Genomic DNA, 13,551 nt, shown 5'->3' with positions numbered 1-13,551 from the left:
TTAACCAGCAGGAAGTTTCTGGCTAAGCCTTTGTGCTGTGCCTTCCGCTAAAATGTACTGTGGGGTCAGCACTTCGCTTTGGATGTGTCCTAAAGGCCTCTCACATTTTAGAAGTTTCATGAATCAAAACTGGGGTTCAAAACCCTGCTCTGTTTGCAGTTGTTGGCCCTGAAATGATACACATTGATGAAATGACTTCCTCCTTTGGTTAAGGAGACAGCCGACAAGAAAAGCAGGCAAATAGTGTTTACTGGAATTGAAGCAGGTCGGAGTCAGAAATTGTAGAAACGTCAGGGAGAATGAGAACAGTAAGTGTTTACGTTGTACTGACCATCCTGTTCTAAGCACTTACCCCTCATACAACACTATGGGGTAGGTGCTATTATTGACCGTATTTGATATATGAAGAAACCAAGGTACTGAGAAGTAACTTGCCCATGATCACACAGTTACCAATTGTTCAGGCTACAGAGGTCAAAATTTTCTCCAGGATACCACAGCAAATAACATTTGTACAGCTCTGTACAATTTTCTAAGAATACATGTCAGATCCTCATAAAGTCACGTTTTACAGCTGAAGAAATGAGCCTTATAAGAAAACTTAACGAACATGCGTAAGTCAGTGTTGAGCAATTAAAGGTATGGGCTCTAGAGTCAGATCCCCTGGGTTGGAAGCCTCTCTACCACTATGTGACCTTGGGCAAGTCACACAACTTCGCTGAACCTCAGTCTTCTCCTCTGTAAATGTACACCAGTGTTGTTTTGAAGTAATGTATATAAGATATTAGCATATAATTCTTAGTATTATCAAGACTTTCTAAGCAGAAAATGAAACTAAGTCTGAATTGTAAATTTTTTTTTAAAGAAAAGGAAATATCCTTTCTTATTGAGAGGAGAATGAGAAAGCAGATACCATATTTCAATGATTCAATTCCTTAGGTGGATCCTCCTTGAGCTCCACGGTGCAATTCCACCTGACCCTCAAGGATGTGAACGACAACCCGCCACGGCTGGTCAAGGAGTACACAGGCTTGTTCTTCTGCTATCCCCCTAAAGCACCCGGAAGTCTCATTTTTGAGGCCACTGATGATGATCAGCAGTCATTTCAGGGTCGACAATTTACATTTTCCCTTGGCAATGAAAGCTTACAAAAAGACTGGGAAGTTTCCAAAATCAATGGTGAGTTGTCAAAAGAACATCGAGAAAAACACTGATGGGCGATGGAATGAGTTTTTATTTGCCTTGGTATGCACGCAGCACTCAACACAGAGCTTTCTTCCATGCTCCTGGAAGGAAGTTCATGCTGTGGAAACTTGCACAGGCAAGCTCTCCAGAGGATTGAAAGCCCCCAGGGTTTGGAGGAAAGAAAGATTGTTAATACACAACATCTCTCTTAGTGTACATGAATAGTTGGACAATCAGAGTAACATTGCAAAATTTCCAATGGCAGCTGCGAAACAGGTTTCATCATGATTTTTAAAAAATAAATTTATTTATTTTATTTATTTTTATTTTTGGCTGTGTTGGGCCTTCCTTGCTGCGCGGGCTTTCTCTAGTTGCGGCGGAGGGGGCTACTCTTGGGTGCGGTGCGCAAGCTTCTCATTGCGGTGGCTTCTCTTGTTGCTGAGCATGGGCTCTAGGCATGAGGGCTTCTGTAGTTGTGGCACACGGGCTCAGTAGTTGTGGCGTGCGGGCTCTAGAGTGCAGGCTCAGTAGTGTGGCACATGGGCTTAGTTGCTCCACGGCATGTGGGATCTTCCTGGACCAGGGCTTGAACCCGTGTCCCCTGCATTGGCAGGTGGATTCTTAACCACTGCGCACTAGGGAAACCCGCTCATCATGATTTTTAAAAATTGACTTACAATTGACTTACAATTAACAGCACCACCACCCCCAAAGTTTTATTCATGCTCTGCTGCAATCCCTATCTTCCACCCCACACTGTCAATCTCTCACCCCCAGGTAATCACTGATCTGCTTCCTGTCACTATAGATTCGTTTGCATTTTCAAGAATTTTATCTAAATAAAATAACAGCATGTACTCTTTTTTTTGTTTGGTGAATATCACTTAGTATACATATTTGGGGATTTCACCATGTTGTTGCATATATCAACACCTCACTCCTTTATATTGTAGAATAGTATTCCATTGTATGACGATATCATGATTTATTATTCATTAACATATTGATTATTACTTAAATTGCTTCCAATTTTTGCTATTTCAAATAAAGTTGCTATGAACATTTGTGAACAAGTGCTTTGTAGGAGCTATGCTTTCATTTTTCTTGGCTAAATACCTACAAGTCATCATATGGTAGCTATACAGTCAAATTTTTAAGAGAATATCAAACTGCTTCCCAAATAGTCTGTAACATTTTACATTCCCACCAGTGAATGAGAATTCTAGTTGCTTTGTATTCTTCCCAATGCTTGCTATGCTCAGTCTTTTCAATTTTAGCCATTGTAGTGGGAGTGTAGTATTTCATTATGTTGTTTTTTTAATATGGTTATATGAGTTGTTAACATATTTATTAACTTTTTTTTTAACGTCTTTATTGGAGTATAATTGCTTTACAATGGTTTGTTAGTTTCTGCTTTATAACAAAGTGAATCAGTTATACATATACATATGTTCCCATATCTCTTCCCTCTTGGGTCTCCCTCCCTCCCACCCTCCCTATCCCACCCCTCTAGGTGGTCACAAAGCACTGAGCTGATCTCCCTGTGCTATGTAGCTGCTACCCACTAGCTATCTATTTTATGTTTGGTAGTGTATATATGTCCATGCCACTCTCTCACTTTGTCCCAGCTTACCCTTCCCCCTCCCCATATCCTCAAGTCCATTCTCTAGTAGGTCTGTGTCTTTATTCCCGTCTTACCCCTAGGTTCTTCATGACCTTTTTTTTTTTTTTAGATTCCATATATATGTGTTAGCATATGGTATTTGTTTTTCTCTTTTAGCGTACGGAATTTGTTTTTCTCTTTCTGACTTACTTCACTCTGTATGACAGACTCTAGGTCCATCCACCTCACTACAAATAACTCAATTTCATTTCTTTTTATGGCTGAGTAATATTCCATTGTATATATGTGCCACATCTTCTGTACCCATTCATCTATCGATGGGCACTTAGGTTGATTCCATGTACTGCCTATTGTAAATAGAGCTGAAATGAACATTTTGGTACATGACTCTTTTTGAATTATGGTTTTCTCAGGGTATATGCCCAGGAGTGGGATTGCTGGGTCATTATGGTTTTAATTTATATTTTCTTAATGACTAATGGTGTTGAACATCTTTTCATATGCTTATTTGCCATCCATATATCTTCACTGGTATAGTGTCTCGTCAAATATTGTGCCTGCTTAAAATATTTAGCAGTTTGGCTTCTGTTGTTGAGTCATAAACATTCTTTATGTAGTCTAGATTCAAGTTCTTTGTCAGATATATGTTTATAAATATTTTTTCCCAGGCCATGGCTTACATTTTTATTTTGTAACAGTGCCTTTTGAAGAGCAAATTAAATTTTTTTTTTTTTCTTTTTGCGTTACGCGGACCTCTCACTGTTGTGGCCTCTCCCGTTGCAGAGCACAGGCTCCAGACGCGCAGGCCCAGCGGCCATGGCTCACGGGCCCAGCCGCTCCGTGGCATGTGGGATCCTCCTGGTTCATGCCCCTGCGTCGGCAGGCGGCCTCTCAACCACTGCGCCACCAGTGAAGCCCACCCCTAAATTTTTTTGATGACATCTGATTTACTGACTTTTTTCTTCCATAATTTGTGACTATTTTGTGTATTGTTTAAGAAAGTTTTGCCAAGGTCACTAAATTTTTCTATTTTTTTTTCTCCCAGAGGTCTTATAGTTTTAGCTTTTACAGTTACGGCTATCTAATTGTTTAAACACTATTTATTGAAAATATCATTTTCACATTGAATTGTCTTGGCAGCTTTGTCAAAAATCAAGTGACCACATATATATGAGTCTATTTCTGGACTTTCTTTTCTGTTTCATTGATCTCTTTGTCTTTATAGCAATACTCTAATGTTTTGATTACTGCAGCTGAATAATAAGACTTGAAATCAGGTAGTGTAAATGTCCTCACTTTGTTCTTTTTCAAAATATTTATTTTGCATTTCTATATAAATTTTAGAATTGAACTTGTCTATTTCTACCCAAAAAACCTATGCAGATTGTGATTGAGATTGTGTGAATCTATAGCTGAATTTGGGGGAGAATTTACATCTTAACAAAATTGAATTTTCCAATCCATGAATATGATTATGTCTCCACTTATTTAGGTCTTCTTTACTTTCTCTGAGCAATGTGTTTTAATTTTCAATGTATGGTTCTTATAGAATTTCCCCTAAGCATTTCATATGTTTGTGCTATTTTGGATATTTAAAAATTTTAAATTTATAAGTAATTCCAGGATGTGGAAATATAATTGATGATTTTTATATATTGATCTTGTAGTCTATAACATTGCTGACCTCACTTGTAAGTTCTCTCTCCCTCTTTTTCTTACGTTTTCATAGATTTTCTACATAGACAGTCATGTTGTCTGTGAATTATAGGTTTTATTTCCTTTCCAGTCTGGATGGCTTTTATATCTTTAGCTTGCTTTCTTAGCGGCTAAAATCTTCAGGACAATGTTGAATGAAGGTAGTGAGAGCAGAAACAACTTGGCTTGTTCCTAATCTTAGGGAGATGGCATTCATAGCCTTTCACCATTAAGTATAAAGTTAGCTACAGGTTTTTTGTAGATACCCTTTATCAGACTAAGGACTTTATCTTCTATTCTTAACTTGCTGAGAGGTGTTTTTGGGGTTTTTTAAATTAGGAATGGGTGCTAAAAATTTTAGGTGTATTTTTCTGCATCTATTGAGATGATTGTATGGTTGATTTGGGGTTTTGGTGGTTGTTGTTGTTGTTTTTTTTGTGGGGGGGCGTACATGGGCCTCTCACTGTTGTGGCCTCTCCCGTTGCGGAGCACAGGCTCCGGACGCGCAGGCTCAGCGGCATGGCTCACGGGCCCAGCCACTCCGTGGCATGTGGGATCTTCCCGGCCCGGGGCACGAACCCATGTCCCCTGCATCAGCAGGCAGACTCTCAACCCCTGCGCCACCAGGGAAGCCCTGGTTGTTGTTGTTTTTGTCTCTTAATTGGAGAAGTATATCAATCAACTTTTGGGTGTTAATTCAGTCTTCTCTTCCTGGGATAAAGCTTACTTGGTGGTGAAATATTAGCATTTTTATATGCGGTTGGATTTGATCTGCTAAAATTTTAAGGATATTTCTATCTATATTCCTAAGGGATATTGGTCTGTATTTTTCTCTTCTTGCAGTGTCTTCATCTGATTTGGGTATCAGAGTAATGCTGGCTTCGTAGAATGAGTTAGGAAGGGTTCTACCTCTTCAATTACCTGGAATTTTGTGTAAAATTGTTTTTTATTTCTTCCTTAATGTTTGATAGAATTCACCAGTGAAGGCTTCTGGCCCAAAGTTTTCTACAGTAGGACTCAGTGCCTACTGTAGTCCTTACCCTCTTTCAACTGGTGTCCTTACCATGAGTTAACTACAAATTCAATTTCTTTAATAGATATAGGGCTATTCAAGTTATAGATTTATTTTTGGTTGAGCTTGTTAGTTTGTATCTTTCAAATAATTTCTCTATTTCATTTGATTTGTCTAATTTATTGGCACAAAGTTATTCATAATGTTATTTTATTATTCTTTTAATATCTGCAGAATATGTAGTGATATCACCTCATTCTGATATTGGAAAAATTTGCCTCTATTTTGGTCCTAATCAAGCTGGCTAGAGGTTATTAATTTTGTTGATATGTTCTCAATGAACCAGCTTTTGGTTTCATTGATTTTGCTCTATTTTTTTGTTTTGTATTTCATTGTTCAGATCATTTTTATTTCCTTTATTCTTCTTATGTTGTATTTAGCTTGTTCTTCTTGTTCTATTTTTATTTAGATGGAAGCTGAGGCAATTGAGAACTTTTTCTTTGTTAACATAGGCATTTGGTGCTATAAATTTATCTCTTAGTGTCATGTTAGCTGTATGCTATAAAGTTTGATATGTTTTCATTTTCATTCAGTTCAAAATACTTTCTAATTTCCCTTTAGATTTCTCCTGTGACACATGGGTTATTTAGAAGTGGGCTATTTAGTTCTTATATATGTGGGGATTTCCCACATATTCCTGGTTACTGATTTCTAATTTAATTCTGTAGTGACCAGAGAACATTTGACTGGAATACTTTTTTTTTTTTTTTTTTTTTTTTTTTTTTTTTTTTTTTTTTTTTTTTTTTTTTTTTTTTTTTTTTTTTTTTGGGCTGTCCGCGGGCCTCTCACTGCCGTGGCCTCTCCCGTTGCGGAGCACAGGCTCCGGACGCGCAGGCTCAGCGGCCATGGCTCACGGGCCCAGCCACTCCGCAGCATGTGGGATCTTCCTGGACCGGGGAACGACCCCGGGTCCCCTGCATCGGCAGGAGGACTCTCAACCACTGCACCACCAGGGAAGCCCTGACTGGAATACTTTTAAACTTATTGAGACTTTTTTCTTTCAGTACTTTAAAGGTATTTCTCCTTTGTGTTCTGGATTGTATTGTTTCTTCTTCGTTCCTTTGAATGTCATGTGTCTTTTTTCTCTGGATGTCTTTACAATTTTCTTTTTTACTAGTTTTAAGTAATTTGAGTATTATGTGCCTTGGTGTAGTTTTGTTCGTTTTTCTTTTTCCTAAGATTTGTCTGTCTTCTTGGATCTGAAGATTTAGACTTTTCATCAAATTTGGAAAAAAGTTAGCAGTTATTTCTTCAAATATGTTTTCTCTTTCTAATTCAGTATTTGTGGCTACTATATGGAACATAACTACCGCGAGCAATGACAACCTACTATATTTAGTATTCATTTCTACAGAGAAGTCATGAATTGAGAACTTGAAGGATGCTTTAGCATCCTTTCTGACATTATGGAGGGTACCTGTGGAGTGGTAATACTTTTGGTAGTTTAACTCATACTTATATCTAACCATTTCCTAGTCAACTTTAGTATTATATGATACAGAGATGAGCTTTATTCCTGCTCATCCAGGGGCCTGCAGTTGTGTTCTCATGTCAGTCATTTTTTCCGTATTCTGACAGGAACTCATGCCAGCCTCTCCACCAAGCACACGGGCTTTGAGGAGAGAGTTTACCACGTCCCAGTCCGCATCAATGACGGCGGTTGGCCACCCTTGGAAGGGACTGTCTCTTTACCAGGTAGATATTTTGCTGCAGGCAACTTGGGATAATGTCTGTCAATATGGTAGCTTGTAGGAATTCTTGTCTTTGAGATGGGATTCTGCAATTGTTTGCTCGAAAATTTATCTACAAAATATTGTTCTGTTTTTCAGTTACTTTCTGCAAGTGTGTGGAAGATAGGTGTTTCCAGCCAGCAGGTCACATGCCTGGGATACCCACTGTGGGCATGACAGTTGGTATTCTCCTTACCACCATTTTGGTCATCGGTGAGTATAATTTCTCAGATTCAAGGATTTCTGTTCTGGGCCTTGGAAACATAAGCTCACATCAGGGTCTGACTTCATGGACTGGTGTGGGGCTGCTCAAATGGCAGTCTAGGCAATAACCAAGAATATAGGTCATCACTAAACCATATCCAACTTTCCTGATTGGGAGCTACTGCTTTAGTACCACCCTTTACCTATCACTGCCTTGCTGGTTAGTTTGGGAAATACAACATAAGAGGCTTTAAAGAATAAATTATTGTATTTTATGCCTAGTTACCAAGCTTTCATGATGAAGGAGAAAGAAATGCAGTAGCTGTGCCTCTGCTATGTGTCAGGCACTGTGCTTGGTGGGGAACACAGTGACAGATATACACAGATCCATCACTCACAGAGCTTATGGTCTGGTCTACCATTGTTGGAATAGGTAGAAGCTAGCCTTCCAGTGGAGATGCTGGCATACCTGAAATGTTGCAGAACTCCCCTTTTTATGTTTTGTGACTGTGGGCCTTGATTCTTTATTATCTCAGAATAATTCCACTGCACCACAGGCCTCACTCTGCCATGGCCCCTGGCCTGGCTAGACAGCAGAGTTCCCTGTCTTCTTTTTTGTAAACAGCTCAGTGCCTACTGTAGTCCTTACCCTCTTTCAACTGGTGTCTTCACCACAAGTTAAGTATTAGAAGTAGATACTTCTTCTGCCCATTTTTAAATTGAGTTGTTTGTTTTTTGCTGTTGAGCTCCATGAGCTACTTGTATTTCACCAAAGAAGACATATAGGTGGCCAAGAGGCACATGAAAAGATGCTCAAAATCACTAATTATTAGAGAAATGCAAATCAAAACTACAATGAGGTATCACCTCACACGGGTCAAAATGGCCATCAACAAAAAATCTAGAAACAATAAATGCTGGAAAGGGTGTGGTGAAAAGGGAACCCTCTTGCACTATTGGTGGAAATGTAAATTGATACAACCACTATGGAGAACAGTATGGAGGTTCCTTAAAAAACTAAAAGTAGAACTACCATATGACCCAGCAATCCCACTACTGGGCATATACCCTGAGAAAACCATAATTCAAAAAGAGACATGTACCACAATGTTCATTGCAGCACTATTTACAATAGCCAGGACATGGAAGTAACCTAAGTGTCCATCAACAGATGAATGGATAAAGAAGATGTGGCACATATATACAATGGAATATTACTCAGCCATAAAAAGAAATGAAATTGAGTTATTTATAGTGAGGTGGATGGACCTAGAGTCTGTTACACAGGTTGAAGTAAGTCAGAAAGAGAAAAACAAGTACTGTATGCTAACGTATATATATATGGAATCTAAAAAAGAAAAAAATGGTACTGATGAACCTAGTGGCAGGGCAGGAATAAAGACGTAGACACAGAGGATGGACTTGAGAACACAGGGTGGGGAGGGGGAAGCTGGGGTGAATTGAGGGTAGCATCGACATATGTACACTACCAAATGTAAAATAGATAGCTAGTGGGATGCAGCAGCATAGCACAGGGAGATCAGCTCAGTGCTTTGCGACGACATAGAGGGATGGCATAGGGAGGGTGGGAGGGAGGCTCAAGAGGGAGGGGATATGGGGATATATGTATGCATATGGCTGATTCATTTTGTTGTACAACAGAAACTAACACAGCATTGAGGAGCAATTATACTCCAAAAAAGATGTATTAAAAATAAAAAGTAGATACTTCATCAATTCACCTGTGTAAAGGGGTGTATACAGTTCCACATCCTTTCTCTTTTAAAGGAAGAGCTGGGATTATTCTAAGTCTTCTTAATTGCTCTCTTGGCATCTGGTCTTTTCTGCCACCATCCAGTCTACCACATTGGACTCTGATTCACAGCTCTAAAAGGGATCTCATTTCCTTATACCCTTCCATTCGAATTCCTCATTATTATGACATACAAGGGCCTTTGTGACATGACCATTACGCATCCTAATATTGCATGGTGACCATCATTTCTCTTTGAGAACCACAGTTTGGTGCACACCTTTTATAGTAATTGAGCTGGCGTTTGAGGTTTACTCACTTATCAAACTCCCCTCTACCTCTATGCCTTTTCTTATTCTATTCGTCCTCTCATCTTGAAAGGACTTTTGAGTTTTTATGCCATCGTTTTCGAACATGACCATTTACTCTCATAATTTTACCACAAGTTAAAGATTGGATGAGTTTGGTGACCTAAAGATAGAAATAATAGGATCTTGTAGTTTCATATCCTTTTTTCAAAATAGGAGGGTTGGGATTATTGCAAGATTATTAACAGGCTTCTGAGCATCCAGTCTTTTTTGCCATGATTCCTCTTGTAAACTTACTGCCAGGTTAATTTCTTAAAAACAACTTACTTTTCCAGATAAGTCTCTGATTTATAGTATACATTTAGTGCTAAAATGCACAATGTAATTTTGTAGTAGGTCAGAGATGGGGGAAACCAGAGAGGTTAGGTAGTCTACTCAAGCTGGAGCGATGAGGAAGACGGCAAAGAAAATGTAATACTCGATGTGGACATGGTGAAAGTAGGCTTTAGGTAGGTGAATTGGTCTAAGAACAGCTTTCTGGTTTTTCTCATTGGACTACTTCCTCTAGGGAAGAGGAAGAAGAACTGGAATCAACATTTATTGACTGTGTCTGAAGTTCAGGAATTCTGTCTGATGCTCACACAGTCTTCAGGGTAGTGTAGGCATTAAGTCCTATATTCCTTGATAGAGACCCAGCGATAGCCACCAGCTTCGATATGACTTGGGACTTGTTACATACTTAGTGACAACAAGATAAGTGGTAAGCTTACTTATCCAAGAAAGCCCACGCCTAGAATCTCTTAATCACCAGGACAATGAAACTTTGTTGAACCACAAACAAAAATGAAATTATATGAGTCATTTTTTCCTATGCAGGTGCTACTTTATAAATGAATGTGACAGTACATTTTAAGACTCCATCTATTTGACTTTGAATTTTCTCTTTTAGGTATAATTTTAGCAGTCGTGTTCTTCCAGATAAAGAAGAATAAAGGCCAACATAATGTTGAAAGTGCTCAGGCATCTGAAGTCAAGCCTCTGAGAAACTGAATGTGAAAAGGAATGTTTGAGTCCATGTACCAAATGCTATTTCAGTAACACAACCATTTAATCCCATAATTTTGCTTTTCAGCCAACATGTGCACTATAATTTTTTACGATATACCCTCTCACCCTTTACTATTTTATTACTCTTAGATATTTCATGTGCTGTAGACATTAGAGATATTTTCCATTTTCTCATGACACTTTTCCACTCTGCAAAAGCCTTAGCTATGTATCCAAACACAAAAATGTATGTGCTTTTCCCCCTTAGGGAGAGAGGGGCTGATGAGATACTCTGTTCATTTTTTCTTCATTAAGAGATCTATCAGTCATCCATCACAGCACATCCTGGATTCCATTTATGCTTTTTCTAATTCCATCCCGTGTCTCCTTCCTCCATATCTCCTTTGGTATTTCACTAATTTTAAAACATTTGTTGGAGGAAAGAACAAAGCTAAGTCTCAGGAAAAAAATTAAAGCGCAGACCTGTCCCTTAGTTTGAACAGAAACTTTTTGTTGTTATTAGCCTCCTTTAGCCCCACGTGGCTTATGTTGCTTTTCGTTGGAGGATTTTGCACTTGGGAACAGCATGAGACCACTGCAGACCATGCAGAGGCCTGCTTCATAAACCCTGGGGCAAACACCAGCCACTAACCGTGTTTACTCACTACCTACCATGCTCACATGCTGCGCATGTTTTCTTTATGTGTATATTAATAAAGTTTCGGTTATTATATATTTAACAGTAGAGGAAGATAAGGAAGCACAAAAGATGTAGTGACAAAAATCAAGAATAAACATTGGCTTTGGTTTTGTTTCTTGGATCTCTTTGTCTCTGCTTCCTGGTTCTCTGCATTTGTTGAGGGAAGGACTAGATAACAATGGTTATCTATCATTTATCAAAATTGCCTCCCATGTAGAATTAACCCATAAAGAGGGGGTCCACAATGACATAAAAATTCCCTGTGCTCATGACTGTGGATTGGGGTGTCCAAGGCAGGTACACTAGGAATTTTAAAATTTTAAATAAGAAAACCTTAGAGATTTGGAAGCATTTCGAGGCCCTGAGCTGTTTTCTGGCTTCTGATTTGAGGCTTGAAAGCATTCAGCATTACACAGCCTCTCAGAATTGTCAAGAATTTTGGGGAAAACAACTTGTATCTGCAAATGTGCTCCTACAATGACGGCTGAAGCAGGCCATGGAGCTCTGTTTTTCATAAATAATCCTCTTTGAGGGCTTTTATTATATTTTTTAAAGGCAAAAAAGTAAAACAAAAGAAAATATCCGAACTCTATTTCTAAGACCTCAGTATTACTTTCTTGTATTGATACAATGTTATCCTTTGCTTCAGGATAACATTGAGCTCTTTTGCCTGTTTTTTTTCCCACACAAGGCTCATCGGAAATCTCATAATGGGCGAGGTTCTCTCTTGTCTCACCATATGCTGAAAGACAAAACAAGAAAACAAAAATCTAAGAGCACCAACAGCAAATTATATCCCAACCTAAGGAATGGTTTAACTTTCTCAGCAACTTCTATAGGTATTTTCTTGTGTGTTTTTGACCAAGAGTGACTGTAATATGACATTTAGTTCACTTAAAATTGCATCATTGCTAGCCCTGTTTATTTTCCGGAAAGCACTTTATCATTCCTGAAAGACTGAGGCAGTCCCAAGGCAGGTCTGCTCAGAGGGCTTAGGGATGCCTCCTGCCTCAGTTCAGGGTTGTTCTCTCTGGACCAACTTGTATCACCTAATAATAGACTGATCACACATAACCTTCTCGTCTAAAATCACTGATTAGATTAGTATTCACATTTCTTGTGCTGTTCTTCCTCTGGGTGGGCCTTCCCTCTAAACCTTCTCTTCCTTCCATGACCAGATCCCACCCATTCCTAAAGGCTTGAAGACCAATTTATAGACTGGTCCCTTTGGGAAGGCTTCTCTTAGGAAACTACAGGGTAGCAGGCCACTACCTCATCTAAACTTCTGTACTGTGGTGAGGAAAATTCTAGGATCTATTCCCTCTTCTGGTAAAGATGGTTCCATTTCCACTGGAAAACATCTTCCCCTCCCCTTCACCTGGCTCTTCTACACCTAGTCTGTATAGTTTGAGTAGAGTCAACTTCCTGTTTTCCCCCATCTCCCCATCTCTCACTTCTAGAATTGTGTTGAAACTCTTAGAAAATAGCTCTCTTTAAGTGGAATTTGCTAAACGAGTAGAAAATAAACTCAGAGCATTCTAGTTACCACAAAAGGTAAGCCTACCCCAGAACAAGGACCACAGAGAGTTGAGAGAAGATTCTGAAGATGTTGAGTGCCTGGATCCAGCTGTGCCTGAAGGCAACCTTGCCCTGGACTTTCCTAACCTGTGAGCCAGTACATTCCTTATTACTTAAAGCTCAATATATTTCTGCCCTTGCAACCAAGAGTGCATATTTGTGCCTTGCTTATGGACCTTATGTTCTACAGTTAGAGCCCATTTGATCTCCCTAACTAGTCTGGGACTTCTTGGAATCCTCTCAATGTCTCTATGACAAGTCTTGGCTCATAGTAGCTCTTCTATAAGTCTTTTTTTTTTTTTTTTGTGGTACATGGGCCTCTCACTGCCGTGGCCTCTCCCGTTGCGGAGCACAGGCTCCGGACGCGCAGGCTCAGCGGCCATGGCTCACGGGCCCAGCCACTCCGCTGCATGTGGGATCTTCCCGGACTGGGGCACGAACCCGTGTCCCTTGCATTGGCAGGCGGACTCTCAACCACTGCACCACCAGGGAAACTCCTCTATAAGTTTTTGAATGAATACATGAAATAGCTGATTCATGTAGGCCACTTACGCTGTTGTCATCTTAGAGCCACCCACCTGACAAAATTGAAACTAATCTACTCTCTGTTTTTAGTTACAGTATCCTCAAAGAGGTCTTAAACTCCCACTTCACT

General features: G+C 39.4%; 1 protein-coding gene across 1 annotated transcript in view; it reads left to right on the top strand.

Annotated features, from left to right (window-relative positions):
* CDH17 (cadherin 17) overlaps positions 1–10,621 on the top strand; it is a gene marked incomplete at its 5' end in the record, with an annotated part of 83,390 nt that extends 72,769 nt beyond the window's left edge. The window contains 4 exons of the mRNA XM_007453239.1: positions 940–1,179; positions 7,155–7,271; positions 7,406–7,519; positions 10,521–10,621. Coding sequence (XP_007453301.1) covers positions 940–1,179; positions 7,155–7,271; positions 7,406–7,519; positions 10,521–10,621 — 572 coding nt within the window. The remainder of the gene's footprint in view (positions 1–939; positions 1,180–7,154; positions 7,272–7,405; positions 7,520–10,520) is intronic.
* Positions 10,622–13,551: the final 2,930 nt, after the last annotated feature.

Source organism: Lipotes vexillifer, unplaced genomic scaffold (assembly GCF_000442215.2).
Source record: "Lipotes vexillifer unplaced genomic scaffold, Lipotes_vexillifer_v1.1 scaffold1038, whole genome shotgun sequence".
NCBI lineage: Eukaryota > Metazoa > Chordata > Mammalia > Artiodactyla > Lipotidae > Lipotes > Lipotes vexillifer.
The sequence above is the reverse complement of the archived record's forward strand: the minus strand, read 5'-3'. Positions and strand labels throughout refer to the sequence as shown.